At 36.5% G+C, this 19,571-nt stretch overlaps 1 protein-coding gene across 8 annotated transcripts in view; it reads left to right on the top strand.

Annotated features, from left to right (window-relative positions):
• Nucleotides 1-2,601: 2,601 nt before the first annotated feature.
• The window catches only part of DOCK9 (dedicator of cytokinesis 9), a 113,195-nt gene continuing 96,225 nt past the window's right edge, over nt 2,602-19,571 (top strand). For 4 of the 8 annotated variants that reach the window (XM_051619874.1, XM_051619913.1, XM_051619866.1 and 1 more), the window contains exon 1: nt 2,612-3,164. In XM_051619874.1, coding sequence (XP_051475834.1) covers nt 3,003-3,164 — 162 coding nt within the window. In that variant the 5' untranslated portion in view covers nt 2,612-3,002. Of the gene's footprint in view, nt 3,165-14,432; nt 14,697-19,571 lie in introns of those variants that run through there. The other 4 variants (XM_051619905.1, XM_051619895.1, XM_051619923.1 and 1 more) reach the window with 3 other exon arrangements.

Genomic DNA, 19,571 nt, shown 5'->3' with positions numbered 1-19,571 from the left:
TGGAAAAAGACCTTTTCATAACCCAGGCTCAGCTGAAGGTGGTTTGCAGTATCTGGCTTGCTGCTCATACGATGTATAGTCTGGGACTGTTCATATGTTGATTTTTTTTGTTTGTTTTGTTATTTTACCATTGATTAATACTTCTACCTACCATAGGCTGCCCTTCAGCTCTCTTCAATCGGTAGAGAACCTTCTGTCAGACCTTTACAAGAATTTTTCCAGCTTCCTGTTTCACTTTGAGATGTAATACTTTGATGGATAATACCATATTTTGTCTCATTTGTGTCTGGATGTTCACTGTTTGTGCAGTGTTCTTACTCATTGCAATTGTAAGAATCTCCTTAGTGAAGCTGCAAATTTCCACTTTGTACCAAGTTAATGTCTGAAGAAAAAGTCTACTTGTTGGCAGACTGCTTTACAGTGCATACCATTCAGATTTCTTGTAATACTAACTTTTAAGCATCTGGTCAGGCTCCTCCTCCCTGGTGTTTCTTCCCACCTCACATGTCCCCATATTCATCTTCCTTTCCAGCTCAATTTGGAATGCTTTTATGTCATGGTTGTTACCACTGTGTTGATCCAAGCCAGTTTCAGTTGCCTTTTGTAAAATAGTGTAGAAACATAATGCTAAATTTATTCAAGATACAACCTAGAATTAAACTTGCTCTTAATTTGTTTGAATTAGAACAACTCCCAGGGTCACTTCCAATTTGGTTTAGTCTATGATTCTGTCATGTGTTTGTCTTTCCAAGTGAAATCTTTTTGTCTTCCTCTTTCTCCACATTCTACCTGCTGCTTTAAAAGTGAGGTAATTTTCTAAGCATTTGAAGGAACTGTCTGGTGCATGATTTTTTTTTTTTTTTGTAAACTTAGTTATTTTTCTCTTCCTCTTAAGGTATGAGCTACTTTATTTTTTCCTTCTCTAGAAATATTTCCTATTATAAAATCCCTGAAATTGCATGGAAAGCCCTCTAAACAGTGCTGTTTTTAATGCCATCTTAGCTTTTGATAACACATTTGGAACCTGAACTTTGTCAAGACTCTATAGTTCTACATTTCAGGTGGGAATAAATTTGGCTTCTGCACTAGAAACAGCTAACTTGAATGTATTTTTTGGGAGTGGCTTCCATGGTAATTCCTATGACTGTTTTCCCTCACACATTTGTATGAATGTCTTTTTCCAACTGTGGTGAAGAGAGCAGAGCATTTCCCCCACTGACCTGCTTCTTGTTTTCAAAGAGAGTGGGATAGGTAGAAAGAAGTACAAAGGCATTGCTCTGCAAGATTTATGGTTGTGTGAAGTATCTTTGCCCTTCAGAGTAGAATTTATGCAAAATTCTTCACCATTGCCTTATTTATTCTCCCCGTACAAAAAGATATTCCTTATTAACAGAACTGCCTTAACACAATTTGTATTTCTTACAAGATGCGAAATGTGGTAACTGCTGCCTTTGAGGATAAAGGATTGGCAGGAACTAGTTGGATCACTGTCAGACATTGATTTTTAATTTTTATTTTTTTTTAATTGATGTGTCTGCATGTTACTATGATGTATGTAGGTTAGAAATGTAATGAGCAGCTTACTGAGGTATATTAACTGTCCAGATGCTAGGGAAAAATTATAATAAATCTTCTGAATGTTTCATAGCATGCAAGTATTTCCTTGCAATAAGTTAATTTGCATGGGGGCAAGTCTGCAGCTGATGACATTAATCTGTTTATTCCCCCCTTTCATGCTTCACTTAAGTAATTTTAATTTAGCTTATTTTAACTCCATTGCAGTAGTTTTGAGTTTGTAAGGTCAATCTTTCATCCTGTTTTACAATTTGTTAAGTAACTAAGTGAATACATCACAGTGCTTTCAGTTTAGCAGCAATCTCTGACAGGGTGATCTATACTGCTGTGATGTGGACTACTTTAAATGTAGTTTAAAAAATGTAACACTTCTCAGTTTCAGTTAAAGATAGTTACTTGTAGTTATACTGAATGACAGATACCATTATAGTATGTGGAGTAGAATCCTCTAGTGATTAATTCAGTTAGTACAGGTGTGTTTCACTGTAAGTCCAAGGAATGTATGTATTTTAAACTTCATGTATGTGTTTTAGATGTGGATACTGGTCTGAAATAGTTAGCTGTGGTTTGGGGTTTTTCCCCCCTTTTTTTATGACTATTGACTGTTTGCAATCAAGGACTAGATAAAGTCAGTTTCTGGCAGATGGGAGTTGCCTGATCACTTTGCATGGGAGGAAGAATGGAAAAAGTAAAGACAGCCTTCATCTCCCTTGTGGTTTGCCTGAACTGATAATAGCTTGCTGGTGACATAAAGATTTGATTGAAGTAGGTTTATAGAACAAGCTGCTTTGTTTTGGTTTTTTTTTTTTCCTTTTTTTTTCCATAGCGACAGTGATTTAAGAATTTTCCCCTTATAAGTTGAGCTTTTTCTTTTAAGATTTTTGTTTTAAATACTAAAAAGCACATATAGGTCAAGCAAAGCAACGTTTGGCAGTTCAAACTCTGTGCTGAGCATTCTGGGAGAGTGCTTTCTTGCAGCAGATGAGGATTCTTTGTGGCTGGCAGCAGAAACTGCAGCAGTATCTTTGCAGTTTCCTTTCATCTTTGATTATGTTCTAAGGATGTCTGAAATACAGGAGCTCCTTCCCTGACCCTCTGGAATACCTTTTCATCTCTGTTGCGGAGTACAGCACATGCTGAAAGCCTCCTATCTTCTACAGTTGAAGTATCCTTTGCTTTTCATCACGCTCTGATTTTTTGTCTTCTGCAGCTGGATTTTTGGCAGTGTTTGGCTTTAGCAAATAGGATTACATTTCAGTAGCTGATGGTTTCTAGTCAAGGAACACACTAAATGTCGGACGTAATGAAGATTACACAAAGAAATATTTCTGTGAAGCACAGGAAAATGATTCGAGTCGAGCAAAGGAAGAAGACATTCTGCAAATGCAATCAGGGCTGCTAGAAATGCAAAATTCAACAGACTGGGAATGGGTTGCACTACAAGTGTGGTTCTGTTTAAAGGCATTCGTACAGTTTTTGAGAGAAACTGTGGTTATATTTGCAAACAGCAAGGGGAAAACAATGCCCTTGAATACACAGCATTCAGCTTGCCAAATGAAGATTCAGGAATATTGATTCATTCATCCCTGGTAAATACAAACTTGTTTCATTAATAATTTTATCCGCTAATTGAAAGCTAAACTAAAACCAGGATAGCGTGTTTATTTAACATCTGCTATGTACAGACATTATATACCTTGTCCTGATATTGTTGGATGTTAGTGCATGTATGTGACATACAATATACATGTGCATGTAGCTGTAATGTTAAAGCTTAGGATTAATATTCATTATATCATTTAGATTTGTATTGATCTCTCTGAAGATTTTGCAGTTCATAAACAGGATTTTTATAGAAGATTGTCTGCTGTTAGATCTTTCTAAACATACTCTTGGAATGTATTTGGCACTTCAGTTGAAGAACAACAGATAATTATGTTGTTTGGAAAAACTAAGGAATGCATTGTTGGGAAAACCATAACCCAGGATTTAAGGTTTATTTTTTTTTCAGATGGATTTCAGTATGTTTTTTTTCCCCTTTTTTCTCCTCTGAAACTATTTCTGCTTAACTTACTGAAAGGGATATAGGAGCATTCTAGAATAAAAAAAATTATTAAAGGGAGCAATAACTGTTTTCTGAACCTGCTTTGCCCTCAGAGGCTTTTTTAGGTGTTGCCTGATGCAAAGGTTCTAAAGTGAGACTGCCTTTGTGCCCCCCCAGGTTAATGACGCATTTGGGCGTCAGATGTATTGCATTTAGGCTTGAGGGGGTGGAATTGCAAGTGCTAATGTGCACTGCTTGCTTCAGAATTGAGGTAGTTAAGGAATTAAATATGATTTTAAATAATTTGGCATTACTTGTTAATTGCTTTGTCACTGACTGGGTAGTTGGAAGAAGAGGGGTGTGGTACACTGAAATAAGTGGACAGATTTTGACATGGTTGTTGTGCCTGCTGCCATAGCCATGCTGTGCAATTGCAGTTCAGGAAAGCATTTAGAGATTTCACAGAGCTTTGTTGTTATGCTGTTCAGATCCTTTCTTGCTGAACTCAAATATAAGAAAAAAGAGGGGTGTATTTATGTATCCCTGTGTGTGTATGTTTATATGCATGTGTGTGCATTTCCATGCACATACATATGTGTGCTTATATATGTGGGTACACACCTATAAGCTTCCAGGAAAGAACACAGAATAACCTGGATTGCCTTCAGATGCTTAAAATAACTTAAAATACATATATTGCCCTTCATGATAGAACTGCATTTTATAAATTCTTAGTATGGTTTGATATTAGAAATAAAATGGCTTCCTCTGGGTATTAGGAGTCTTTTTACACTGTTAGCCATTTTTAAGTTAGCCTCATACAGATGGTTATTGGTCATTTGGTAAACTCTGGACAACGAGTACTTCCAATAACTTTTGCAGTCTATTGAATTTAAGACCCAACACCTTTACTGGCCTTAAATTCTATGTATAGTTAGATGAGTGAATAAATAAATATTTTTTAAAAAATGTAATATTAAACATCATAACTTGGAGGATGCAGTGAAAATTGTTTGCATTGTATAACATTTTGTTTCTTTCTTTGTTTCATGTAGTATTTTCCCCACGATATTTTTTAAAAAAATGTAGCCCTACAGAATTGGTTTGCAAACTGGCAAGATTAGATACCTGATACGTTTAGTCTGCTTTTCACAACCAGAGGTCCGCATTTGTTACTGAAGGTGGTTTTTTTCAACTGAAAATTTTCAAGATGCTTTTAAATCATTATACTGTTTTGGGTTTGGTCCCCCCCCCCATATGGCTTTGTCAGCTTGATTTAACTGGAAGTAGTGGATCAAGATAAATTTCTTCCTGGGATGAACACTTGAGCGTTAGTATGGAAGAGTGTGCAGAATTGAGGGGTCAGAATGACTTTCTGTTCATTGCACTGGATTAGTGTAGTCCCTAAGAACCAAAGTCAGATTTTACAAGGAAAAAAATAGGACTTAATTAAAAGTTCATGCTCTTGATAGTTACAGCTGGCACTGTCCATTGCTTACTGAGATGATGTCCGAGGCTGGCGCAAAGAAGGGTTCTCTTAAGAGTATGAAGGGAAGGGGAAAGATGCTGCAGTCCTGGCAACAACATGAGTTTATGAAACTCATCTGAGTACATACATGGAACTCTTAAATGACATGATTTTTGTACTCTTTGCTGTAAAAGCTTATCTGGCCAGTTTTTCCAATTCTGAAAGGTGACTTTCAGGAGGAGAATTTACCTTGCTTCTACTGAGAAGCTGTACAAGGAGCTGAAGACTACAGGAGTCCTTCTGAAGAGAAGCTGTATTGCCAAGACCAAAAGAGAGGGGCAGTGTGTCACTTCCCTGTGTTTTGTTTTATTTTGGTTGTTGTTGCAACAAATGAAAGCGTGAGTCTGTCACTTCACCTATTTGTCTGTGCTGTAACACAAATTTGAGGTGCAATTTCTTATCTCTGCTTTTTTGGCTGTACCTGCTATCTGGTCTCATTAGCTGTTTTGGATCAAATGTCTCCTGATACAGAGCTGTTGTCAGAACCCAGAATTTCAGAGAGTCCTTTAATTTAAAAAGACATTGATTCTCTTGCAAAGCCAGTGTTGAACATCTGTGAAAATTTCCTGTGAACAGAAAGCTCTCAGGAAGTAGTTCTCCTTGAAGGAAAACTCTGTTCTGTAAATAAATAAGGAAGCAGAAGTAGTTGATTTAGCATACATTTTTCTTATTTAACCTGTAATCCAGAGGTCAGGAGGTTATATCTAAATCTTACTCAATCTAATTAAGCTTCAAACTTAAGCAAGTCTGCTCTTTTCCAGGAAGGAAACCAAAGATAAAATGAAGCCTGGCTGAGAATATCTTCTCAGGAGTACACTTTATTTCTATCCATCTAATGTGTTTCAAACTCGCAATGAAAATGGTATTTCTTATCTTTGGCATAAGAACTTTTCTAGCCCATCACATACATGTTATCTTGTTAGAACACAGGGTCTCCCTACGGTCTTTAGGTTCACATGGGTAAAAAAATCACTATTTATTAAAAGAGTATAAATTTAGTTTGAGATGCTATTAAAAGTTGCTACAAAATTAATGAAAATATATTTTCCCCAAATGTCCACCTGGGGCACAGCTTTTTCTGCACTTACTGGGAAAACATTCTGACTTGCTAAGTTTTGTAGTAAGTTGAAAGATACAGTTTCAAAATATTAGCTAGTATGCTCCAGCTGTATTCCTTAGTTTGTTTTGATTGTCCTGTGATTTTTTAAAAAATACGTTCTCAGCATGTTACATGTTGTTTCTGCTGTGTTGCAGTATCTTAGGAGAGTTTTTTTCATGGCCTGTGTTCTATATTCAAATTACATTTTATTGGTAATCATTGTATAACCAATGATTGTCTCCTAAGGGTTAGTTTCAGAGTCTAAACAGCTGTTTCAGATAATAGACAAACATGGAAAATGAGCAAAAAAAAAAGGAGAATTATGTGGTGACAAGAAAACTAAGGAGATTTTAAAACTTTGGGTTTTGCTAATAAGCCTGTTAAAATATTCAATGAAGAAGGAGGCTAGCTGAGTGTACTAGCAAGGCTGATGGATGAGTGAGAAACTTCTGAAGTGAGACAGACTGGGCTGAAGGACATGAACTTTTTTTTTTCTTTCTATTGGTCTGAAAATTGCAGAAAGCAACATGCTTCTTTTTCATGCTTGAATTTTTTTTTATTCAGTTTGCTTCTCATGGGCTGTTAAGCACTGATGTTTCTCTTGTTAGGCTTTATAATCTTGTAGTTTGGTAAAGCTACTGAAAGTAGTTTAGTAGCTGTAGCATGTGCAAGATGTGGCCTAATAATTTTAAGTAAGGTTTTTATTAAGTGTGATGTGGAAATTATGCTTAATTACTTAATCTGTGCTTACACAATTTCCAAGAAGAAATGCAGGGCATTTTGAAATAGCATTATATCCAGCTTTTAATAAGATAGATTTAGGTATTTGCTGGAAGCAGAACAACCAACCTTGTATTTTAGTAACTACAGTTTCTTAGTCCATGTAACCTGTTGACTTGACGCCAACACCATCATTAGGTGTTACTGAGTTCTTGTGTGACTGCGTATTTGGTGCTGCTCATGAGTAATTTGATTTATTAATAAACTGTGACATCTTTAAGATAAGACTGTTCATGTGGGAAGCTTGATTAATGGCAGCAGAGAGCTGTGTTATTCTGGAAATTACTCCACACTAGAATTCAAGTTGCAGGTATTTTGATTTCAGAATAATTTAAAATTATTTGTGCTTGACTTTGAAAAAAGACTGTTTTCTTGATTTGACATGTGATGGGTTTAAATAAGCCTTAAAACATTAATCTATTAATAGGCCCTACATTGAGGCCCATCCTTGCTTTCTGAATTGTCAAATTAATATCAACTTGCTTATTTAATGTAGAAAAGCTTAGTAAAAATAAAGTAGGAATATAGGAAATAGAAAAATAGAAATAACGGAGAAAGTTCTAAGGAAGTAATTCTGCTGACTAAGTGGAAGTTGTGGTGTTTTTTTAATGGGTTTAAACAGCTTATGCAGCAGTTCCCTAATGGTGTGCTGATAATTTGTATGACTTTGTCTTATTTTACTCTCATAACTTGCTTCACTTTTATTACAAGTGGCTTTTATTCATCAGCAACTGAAGCACTAGACCCGATTAGGCTTCTTAAGAAGGAAGAAACAGACATGTTTAAGTACAGCTTACAACTGTAGCATAGTTTTTCATGGGTCACTAGCGTGGGATCACTTTTATCTTCTTTCATCCTACTGTTTTGGATGAGAAAAAAAACAACAACAAACAAAACTGTTGTCTGATGTGCTGGTTTGTAGTTTTGGCCACATTGCCTGACGGTTTCTGTAGAATTTTTTCTTTTGACCTTTCATTAGACTCCTTTGAGAAAAATGCTCAAATATACATCTCTGGTATCCCATTCATCAAGCACAGTTCCTGCAGCAAGTAAACCTATTTGAAAGATGCATGTGAGTGGATCATCAGACATAGATTGTCAGACACTCAGGGCACTGGCATGCAAAAGATAACAAAGCATTGCATCTCCAGGAAAATTATTTAAGACTGAGGATGTAATCTGAGGATTGTTGGTCAAGCCAATGTGCATAAGCCATTCTCCATCCATGACAAAATAGGATGGACTAGCATAGAAAGATACTCGGGCCAAAGAATGTGGCATCAGGTTGCATCCAGGTAGAAAACATATTCTTACTGAATGTAGCAGCAGAGGCAGGAGGAGCTGGATATTCTGCTTTGAAAGCAAGCAAGATATATGCAGTTAGAAAAAATACAAACCACCAAACAAGCAACTTTAAAGCCTTATATGATCTTGAGAAATGGGAAGAAGACTTGTACGGTGGAGCAGCTGCATGGGTGTGCTTTCAAGAGTGTAGACTTTGTGAACGCACACGGAAAGGAGTTGTCTTCTCTGCTTTTTCTTCTGATTAATATTTCTTTCCACCTCCTTTAGTAACAGCCTGAAATGCTCATTTGAATAATTAAAAATGGAGGTATCCTATTCTGCCAGGAAATAAAATGTAATTAAAGTAAAGCTGGGAGCCAACTGCTAACTATTGCCATGTTCTTGTTCCTTAGAACTCTGCAGTGTGAAATCCAAGGCAGGTTTTTATTTCAGTTCAGAAGGAAACCAAGATGCACTCTTACTTTCAGCCCAAGAACAGAGGTGAATTAACAGTCTCCTCATGGAGCAAAGTGCTCCTGGAAAATGTCTTATAAAATTGGTGTTACACTGTGGAAAGTCCCCTACTGCAGCCTTGCTTGGCACAGAACTGCTTTGGTTTGAGAGATCTTCAGACTTAGGGTTTTGACTTGCTTTTTGTCTTTGGTTTGGTGTCTGTGCTGTCCTATGAGATTTCTGGTAATTGTAAGGTACTGTCCAGATAGGAAAATAGCCATCTCTAGTCCAGTACTCTTGTCACAGTTAAGTCTGCTGGTACATGTCCTGTCTAGAAGGAGGTTTGTCAGAACAACAGTTAAATCCTTCAGTAGAAGAGCATTTTTAATCTTGAATTCTCCTATCCTGACTAAATGCTACTGATTTTTTTTTCCTTCCCTTTTTTTATTTCCTCTAGGACCATAAGGAAATCAGATTTTTCCTCAAAACAGATAGTGACCAGGATGATATGAAATTAATCAGTTACCAGTGAGTCAAGCAACCTGAAGTTAATACATCGTAGATAGCAGTACGCAAAAGTGTAACAGGGACAAGACTTAAGTTCGTCTGCATTTTGCTTAGTTCTGCAGTGATTCTAAATGTATTATATTTTGTATTTTTCATAGTGTGTCCAATCTAAGGTACTATACTTTATCTGACAAATAGTCATGTCTAGTTGAGGGATATCAATGAGATACACCATGTTGATGTTACAACATTAGCCAAATTCTTATTCCATTAACTAAAGAGCTTTTAAAAAATGTATTGTACAGAATTATTATTAACTCAATAGAGGCACTGACTGGGAGAATCCTTTAACTTTATGCTGCAGCTAAAACAGGCAGATCAGGATTTTTTATTCCAGGTTCTTGAAGAGACCTGTATATTGCTGTTAGGTTTTTTCATCAAGGCAACCTACTTATGATAGACACCTCTTCTGTGTGGTATCTCAGCACCTTTGTCCTTTCGAGGCTACTTGACTGTCTCCCTAAAAATAATGTTTTGAGAGTAATCTTGACTGTAATCTGAAATTAGAGTATTAACATAAGCATAGCTGCAACACTGAATTTTCCATTGATCTGTGAAATGTTATGCCTTTAATACAGCTACAAGGCAGGCTGCCAAGGCAGGACAGTGCTAGAGTATCCCTTACTAATGCAGAAGAGAGCAAGAAGTATTTGCTTTTAATGGTGCTTGTTAGTCTGCTAAAAGTGGGTCCATATTTTCATATGAGCTAATGCCTTAAAACCCCAACCTAAAAACCAGCCAACAAACAAAAAATAATCCCCCAAATTCCCAACAAAACAAAATGTCAAAACCCTTCCAGTTACCAATCCTTCTCATTTTTTTAAAGTTTTCTGTTAAGAGATGTTGTGAGTTGCCAGGGGATTTAAAGAGCCAGAAAAGAGTAGGGAACAGATGTAGGATTTTAGTAAATGATGTTGTAAAATCCTTTCGTTTTCACATACATATGCAAACCTATCGCAGGGTTATTTCTTCCTCTCCTCTTCTCCCCCAGTTGCTACTGGTTCTTTTCCTAGAACAGCTAACAAATATGATGGCTCTAATTACAGCTGAGTTTAGTGATCTTGGTGCAGATTGTAAATGGGACTTGGAGCAAAAGAAATGCCATTAACTGCTCAGGTTTTAGTCTGTTCCTACGGTGAGACTGGGTCGTCATCCTTTCTTCCATCAGAGTTCAGAGGAAATTCTCATATGCTGCCTGTTCCCTTGCTATCACTTACTCTTTAACATTATGTAGTATTGTACATTAGGAAAGCGAGCTCTTGGAGTGAAAAGTGATTTAGTGGAATGGGAAGGGTACATGTGGAGTACTTGTCTTTTGGGCAGCAAACTTGCTGGATGAATCACTGAGTTATGCAGGGAATAAAAAGTACTTTCTTACCTATGTTATTTTGTAATTATGTAGGTAATTCCTTAAGGGTATATGATGCAGGAAGAGAGCCAACTATTTGGCTATTGGAAATAATATTAAAAGTACTCATTAAAAGTACCAGGGGAAATCCTTCAAGTCACTGTGTTTGTAAAAAGATGAAATGCACCGTTTCCATGATAATCTGAGTTATTTTGCAGATAGGTCCCTATTTAGCTAGCAATTTCCTGCCATTTTGGGAGCCATGTTGGAAATGCAGTCAAGTAACTTTTGTATAGTGACATTCTTTTTGTACATTTATTGTTTTTCAGGATTCTCTGTTGATCCTTATTCAGATAACTGCCTGATACAACAAATTGAGTAATATATATGTCTTTTTTTTTTTAAATTGCAGCTAAATGGTTTAAAACTACAGGTCATGTAACCAGTTTATACATCTTTAGCATGTCAAAATCCTGTTTTTAATCTTTCACTTTTTGTATCATGTTATTTGTAAAGTTTTGAAATATACCTCTTTATTCAAGCAACTGAATTTTTTTGATTGTGTGGTGCCTGTGTAGCCAGTACCTCTTTATGTTGGAAGTGTACATCAATTTAGCAATCAAGGTCTGCTTCATGCAGGATATAGCTCTGGAGATGCTGCTTCATGCTTCTGTTGTTAAATGAAGAACCTCTTCTAATGGTATTTGTGTGTTAATGCATTGCAAGCTGGAAATAACATTAGCCATTCAGTAGGAAAAAAATAACTTCTGTATTTTTAAACTGTTCTTATAAAAATGTTGGCTTGTTTGCGTTCTTTTTGCCCTTCATCATGTTTTGAGAATAATAGGGAGAATGATGAGAAAAGAAAGTCGCATTTATACTGAATTAAAGTAATCGAGATGCCTTCAAGTGAAGTTAAGTATAATTGCAGCTCCTCTCAATGGAACAAATTCCTGTTTGGCAGCTGCATCCTCAAGTAATGGTATAATTTAGCCTAAGCTACTCTGGACTTCCGTTTTCTGAAAACAAAAGAGGCTGGTGCAAAATAAAAGTGTAACTAAATGTTCTTGAACTATTGTCTACCTTAATTTACACAGGAAGATCTGTTTTTGTAAATTTGACTAAACTGCTAGTTTCCTTCTTAACTCTTAAAGAAGCCTTATAGAGTGTTGTTTTCTGGAGTTGTGCCTATATATTAGAGAGTGTGCTTAAAAAGTGATTGCACTGAACATGTTTTTCATCAGGAAAGAGACAGAAGCATACTAAATCATTTTTGTCTTGTGTAATAGTTAATTTTATTAATTCTTTCAGTCCACTCATTAGAAATGTGCTTGCATTGTGGATGAGAGGAGTCTGACCCAACTCTTGTTTAGGCTCCATTTCACAATCCCAGTAAGCTGAAGTAACAATATCTCAAGCAGGTGGGAGAACAGAGAGAAGGAGAAGAGAGAGGAATGGTTACATTATGTTATGTTAGGTCTGAAGGGTAACACCTCTACCTGAAATTGTGCCTTCTTAAAAATACTAGCAATAAAAAAGGATATTTGATCTTCTCCCTAACTTGATCTGCTTTTTTTGCAGATTAAGGTGACTTTCCTTTCTGTTCCAGAATAGATAAAAATTCATGTTGAGTTAAATTTAGGATGTCATTTATATTGAAGTGAGATAATTAACTGTCCAAAGAAGTAGAGCAGAGTTGAGAACTGAATGAAAGGTGGTGGCTTAGTTTCCACAGCTGTCCGGTTGCTTTAGTGGACAGGGAGTCTAAAATAGGGATGTGCTTCTCTCAGATGTATTTTTGCTTGGTAAATACAGCCACTGAGGTTTGCGCACTTGGAGATTGCAACTCATCAATGTTAAAAAGAAATGAAGGGAAGACCAAAATACCCCTCCTAAAACCGTGAGAAAACTGCTCATCAGAGTTCCCTTTTTTCAGTCAGAATTTAGCATACAATCATATGCTTAAAGAAGCTAGCTTAGTCAAACCTTCAAAATTACCAAAAAAGTCAACTAGGTTGCATACAAAATTGCTTTGCACTATGCTGAAGAAGTGTACAGAATTGATCACAATAAAAGTTGCTGCTTCTTATTTTGAAGGTGTGTGTACCATGGGCAGTGTTTGTAAGCAGTTGAACAGTAGACTTGATTACAAAAGCAAAGTTGAAGCATAACTTATAATCGTAAAATGATTTGGGTTGGAAGGGACCTATAAAGATCATCTAGTCCAACCCCCCTACAATAAGCTGAGACATCTTAAACTAGAACAGATTGCTTAGAACCCCATCAAGCCTGACCTTGAATGTCTCCAGGGATCATCTAGTTCCAACCTGCTTGCATGGGCAGGGACACCTATCACTAGACCAAGTTGCTCAAAGCCCCATCCAGCCAGGCCTTGAACACTTCCAGGAAGGGGGCATCCACAACTTCCTGTGGGCAACCTGTTCTAGTGAGTTACCACCCTCACAGTGAAGAATTTCCTCCTAATGTCTAGTCTAAATTTCCCCTCTTCCAGTTTATAACCATTACCCCTTGTCCTATCACTACAAGTCCTTGTAAAAAGTCCCTTCCCAGTTTCCTGTGGGCCCCTTCAGGTACTGGAAGGTCACTGTAAGATCTCTCCAGAGCCTTCTCTTCTCCAGCCTGAACAACCCCAACTCTCTCAGCCTGTCTTCATAAGGGAGGTGCTTCAGCCTTCTGATCATGTTCATGGCCCTCCTCCAGACTTGTTCCAAGAGCTCCATGTCCTTCTTATGTTGGGTTGGGTTGATGTTGCAGTTAAAGACAGGTATGAAAGAGACTAGCTCCAAGCACTGTGTAGCTTTGAATCCCAAGGCTAAGACACGTTTCTGAAAACTTATCAGAGCACAGCAGAGATACATCCTCAGTGTTTTGTACTGTCAGCAGAAAGAAAATTCTATGGAAGCCAAAAGCAGTAAGTAATGGCTGGCTGGTCTGCATGGCTGGGGAGCCGAGGTTCTGTCAAGTGATGTTACTCAAGATGTGTGAAGTTTTTTTGCTTTGTCTTCTAAACATTGTTTTTTGGGTTTTTTGTTTGTTTGTTTGGTTTTTGTTTTGAGGGTGATATCTGTGTTGCTGGAGGGTTCTGAGAAGAGCTGAAAGCACTAATAATGTGCAAGACAGAAGTGAGCTAACTGGCTTAAGCAAAGAGAGAGGCTGAGGGGGAGACAGTTTACTTGAAGAACTGAGTTTAAAAGTTGAAGGTATAAAGAGGTTTTTTATTTTTTAGTTTGTATCTTTGTAGAGGATATAATATTTTTACTATGAAGACAATTTGATGTCGATGTAAATTTTTAATATGGATTTAGCACTAAGATTAAAAAGAGAATCCCCAACCTACACCCATAGAAAGAGCAACATATCTGTTTGGGACATTCATTCTAGAGAATGTGCTTGGTTAGTGGCTGGCTGTTGATAGCACCTGAGTAAGTGTTAAAAAAAAAAGCAACACTTAGGGTTTTGTGCTTCTGAAGAGGTCTAGTTGTCAATTAGTGGCTAATTTTTACAAGAAAAATATTGTGAAGTATTTAAGTCTTGATTTTTTTAAGTGCTGTAAAGACTTGGACTGTTTAAAATGGTTATTTTAGAAATGCACATTCTTTTTGTGTTTGACTCATAACCTTAAGGCATTAAAATGGATCCACCTTTTTTCTTTTTTCTTTTTTTTTTCTTTCCGGAGGAGTACAACATGCTGAGGGGCTGGCCTTTGTCTGTCATACATTCCCACCATGACAGATTTAGCAAACTGCAGCTGAGAAGTTAGTTTCTACTTTCTGCTGCTTGTGCTGGGGAAAAAGCTATTGTTTTCACTGGATCACGGGCATGTTCATTATTTCAATGCCAAAAAGCATACGGTTTTGCTGTGGTTTGTATTTTCAATCAAAGAATGCAGGCAAGAACAAACAGAAATCCTAAAAAAGAGCTTATTAAAGAGTCTCCACAGAAGTGCAAGGATGCAGGTCCTTGTGAAGCAGAAGCAGAGAGTCCTGTGGTAGTGCTGGTAAGAACTGTTTAAACAAGCTATCTCTTCCCTTTAATAATTTCAGTTCTGTTTGCCAGTGAAAAATTGCTTAATCTGATGCTAAATGAGAAGTTCCTGAATTTTTACTTGTGCAGAAGGTGTGTTCAAGATTGAGGTTTCATTCTTTGTGTGTTTTCTGCCCTTCTAATTAATTTTTGCTGTTCTGGTTTACTAAATCTTTGGTTCTCTTGGAATATGACTTTGGAATTTAGTTTTCTTTCTAGCTGCTTTTTGGTGTCTGTTCTGTCTGGTGTAATTGTACAGCTCTTTGAACCTGGCATGAGAGCTATTTACACTTTAAGATCCATTTTATCACCTGTCTTTTTTTTTAACTTCCCAGTGTATCTTTCAATTAAAATGGATTTAAACTCTCTAAAGACTGTGTGGAATAGTTAAATTTTACCTCATGTTCTAAGAACTAAATAATTCAGGTGTAATTCTGTTAAAGGATCTATTTTTCAATGCTTTCAATGCACACCATTTAAGAATTTGAAGTTTTAAAGCAGCTTCCAGTGAGGGAGAAGGGAATGTTTCTTTATGTGGGGGAGTTAATCAAATAAGAACCTTTTTTTTGTATCACTGCACACTTAGTGTTGGAATTTTAATCGTACAGCAGGAGAATGTAATAAGCAAGCTGTAACGAATCCACCAAGTCTCTCCAGATAAGACAATAAACCTTTTCAAATAACAGAGAAGGGTTGTTAAACTAGTAACTTTTACGTATCAGTAGAAAGAAGTACTGTGATAGTTGCTTCTGAAATTCCGGTTTCACTTGGTAATATCTCATACTTTATTTCTGAATTAAAGGATGACCATCTCCTTTTTGATTGTGGTTTTAGTTAGTTAAGGGAGCCTTATTTGAGCTCCATGCTATGCACTTAAGAATTGAACAAAAAGATTTTGGCCATCTCTACTTAGTAAATACGTATCTGTAACTTTATGTGCTTTGTTATTGGATGTAACTGAAAGCTTACATGTGTGTTAGACAAGTTTTCTGTACAGTTTTCTTCAGTTTTATTCTCCTCAGAGCAGTTGTTTGTAAAACGTGGTTTTTTTTGTATGGGTGTGTTCTGATTTCTGGTCCAGATTTTCATCAGTACAATATGAGCTAATCTTGTGCGTGCTTTCCTGCCTTTGGAATGTTTAACTTTATTTAGAACTGTTTTTATTCCCCCATGAATACTCAGAGAGGATATTAGTGTTTCTGCAGATACTTGGAGTACTGCAGTTGATCAGTAAGACTACATTCTCAAAAAGAAAAAGTATAAAATATTACTGTGTTTACTTATAACCATGTGTCAAGTCCATCCTTATAATTTTCCAGGTACTACTAAATTTTATGTTCATGGATTAATATATGTGAAGTGTTTGCCCTCCCTTTTTTCATTTTCAGATTAAATGGATATGTTCAAAACAAAGATCAGTATTTCAAGGGAAGAACATTTAGGTTAGACAGAGGTCACGTAAAGAATGTCTTTGCTGTCATTTCAGTTGCTATTTTGGTCTTAATCTGTTACATATATGGACAAGCTTATACATGGCTTATAGATTTTGCTTCTGCTTTTTGTCTAGTTTATTGAGGAAAACTAGATGAAATAGTGTAAAGACACTTTGCACTAAGTGTACTGCTAGGCACAAAGCAAAACTAGGGTGTTATGTTTCCTTTAACACTGGCTTTGGGGTCCATTTCTGTGTCATTGGGTTGTGATGTTGCAGTAGATTTTTACTGCCACAGTTAAACGTAGATATTTTTTTCACTGGTATTGGGTGCAGTAAGGTAATAAGTAAGACGGATAATGTTGCTAGTGGTGTAACAAAATGTAAACAGCAGAACAGCTTGTTTTCTGGCTTAGAAACCTTAGAATTGTATTAGATAGCAATCCTCAAAAGCATTTGGAACAGGCGGCTTCTGGTTTTAGTAATACTTATCATTGACTACTGCCTAAAACATTATTTCAGGTGTGGGTGTATTCCTTTTATAAGGGCAATTGCTATGTGATTTACCTAGCACTTGAGGGGTTTTATGAGTATTCCTTGCAAAGATGACAGAATAAGCTGTCAGGACTTGAGAGGCAACAAGTTTTCTGTGATACTAATCAGTTCTTTTAATTGCATTTCCCTGAGAGTCTGCTGTAATGTTGAGGGAACTGAGTGTTTATAACTGTAAGCATCCTGTGTGATACTGAAACAACTTTACTTGATGGAGCACTGCATATGAATTAACTTTTCCTGGCTAGGTGGGCAGGTTCACAAAAGGAATCATCTGCTGTTTTCCGTGCCACTTGTTTTCCTCTAATTTGTATTAGATCATATTATAACTTTGCTTTTGAGGTTAGCAAGCAAGACAAGCCAATGGAAAAGCATTCTGATTTTCCAGATGTTGCCTCATAACCTTACTTGGGATGAACTGCTGTTGTGCTAGGTGTTGTAGAAGTTACCAAATCAGAACACGTGCTTTCCAGTTGCATTATCATAGTAACTGCTTATCAAATCAGATGATGTTTCTGAGAAGTTGGAACTTCTGGAGGCCATCTTTCTGTTTGGAAACACAAGAGCAGTATCAAATGTAAGACACCTGAGCTCTTCTGTACAGCAGAGCATTGCTCAAGTCTGATTCTAGTGTTGAAAGTTTCTGTGCTGATAAGAGAACTTGAAAGGACACAGCGTGCTTACTTTGTGTTTGAAGGTAAAGCAAATCACACAGGAGGCTAGAAATCAAACAACTGGAACCACATTGTATTAACAATCTGATGTAAATACTGGCAATATAGAAGGTCTTTTCAAAATTTTTGCACTCTGAAAAGTATTACTGTGTTTAAATGGACCATCTACAAAATGTTTCTTATAAAGAAAAGCACAGTGTTTTCTAATTTAGACTGTATTAATTTTATCTTGGACCCCCCCACACTCTTCTGTTACAGCCCCTTGCAGACTTGGTGAACAGAACAAGAATTTTCAGGCTTTCAGGTTAAACTGGAAGGAAGAAAACCTAAAACCCTGGAAAGTTAGTTCTTTGTGGGTTTTTTTTGTTTGTGGGGGTTTTTTGGTTTTTTGTTTGTTTGTTTGTTTTGTTTTAAGAAACACTGTTCAAAAAAGCCTGCTCTTTGTATGGCTCACTCTGTCTCTCTAGCCCCAGCAAACACTTCTGTTCTCTTTATGTAAAAATGAGAACAAGTGACTTAGTGCATTTCTTTCCTTCAAGTCCTAGAGATTTAAAAGTTTTGAATTTTCCAATGCAAGTGAATTGTTGCTTAAACATATGCATAGTGGTAGTTTTTTACACAAATCTATAGCAGCTTATTCCCTCCCACTGCCCCAAAGTTTACCAAGCAAAGTTAACCATACCTAAGAAAGGCGATAATGAGTAATGGAATATTTAAGAATAAGCTCTACGATGCATGTAAATTTTTTAATGGATTTTTAAGTTGATTAAAAAATAACACAGCCTGGGCAATTTATTTAGAGTTGATTGTCATTGTGGGACAATAAGATAGAGGGAGCTGTTACCCATTTTTAATATTAGTCTTATCATTTTTCCAATGTGGCTTGCCTCAGACCAGTGTTGAGAAATATTTAACACTATATTCATAAACTCATGTGCATTGTTGCCTCTTAGTGCTTGTAGCTCCATTCTGCTCTTTATGGGGACTTGTTGATTTGCAGGTGTGTGTGCTAAATGTGTTTTTATAAGGTAAATGATGTTTTGTAGCATGAGGCGCTACAGTCTTCACAAGGTGAAGATTGCATTTGTCTCAATTTAAACATATAAGAAAAAATGTGCTGTATTATTTTTTCTGTAAAATATAATGTAGGAAACTGTTGAACTCCTAACTTAATATTCCTTTTATGAGGTTGCTTATTTCTGATTAGTTTCTTTTCCTTACAGTACACTACAGATAACAGCATTGGCTAACTCGAGTGCTGGACCCCATGAAGCCCTGTGCTCTTAGCAATATCTTAGATTATGGAAATAAAAATGTTGCTTGTTGCAGATGAATAGGAAAGTTGAGCCTGGTTTAAAGACTGACTTTTAGTGCCTGTAAACTGATTTTGCATTTTTGATTGGGCTAAGTTATATCCACATCAGCTGATCCATAACTGATGTTCAACAATACTATATCTACCCAGCATATTTTCTTTTGTATTATATGAAATAATAGACCGGAAGATCTTTTTTTCTGCAGAGCTTCAGAGAGAATCTGCTTCCTTGTGGTGTTGTAGGTTTGAGTAAATGCCAATCTCTGTGTGCTGTTTATTGTTTTCTTTTTTCATATCTGATTCAAACTGATAAAACATCCTCTTCCTTTTGAATCTGACAAATGACTGAGAAAGAAGTGAGCAACACTTTGGAGAAACCTGGGAAAGCAAAATCTTCATTAATTTTTACAGAAATTAAATTTCTGCAAATCAGGTACTCTGCTGATTAAATAGGAGGATGATGTGGTTTTCTGGTACCACTAACTGCTTCTGTGTCCCATTGACTTAAGAGGAGAGAGAGCTCCAGAGAGCTTTAGCTTCTTTTAAATCTTTTAGTGAGAGAGGATTCTTTTTTAATCTTGTATTTACAGCATGTCAGCAAAATGTGAGCAAAGTTCATTTTCTTTTTAGATTCATATCAGCTTTATGGTTGTGGTGGACCTGTTTTGTGACTATAGGGAGGAGACAATAAATTGGATACTTTCTGAAGCTGTAGTATATGCATCTTTGGTTTTTTAATTAGCTGTACTAGATAAGTGATTTTTGTGTGTTCATTCATGAAATAATTTTAGTTAAGCTGTTTTTCAAAGTAATTATTTTCCTCTATTTTTGTGGATAAAATGAGAGGAGCCAGATCTAACTGTCTTCCAGTCTTCT

Source organism: Apus apus, chromosome 1 (genome assembly GCF_020740795.1).
Source record: "Apus apus isolate bApuApu2 chromosome 1, bApuApu2.pri.cur, whole genome shotgun sequence".
Lineage (NCBI taxonomy): Eukaryota > Metazoa > Chordata > Aves > Apodiformes > Apodidae > Apus > Apus apus.
Note: the sequence above shows the minus strand (reverse complement) of the source record. Positions and strands in the feature narration are given on the sequence as shown.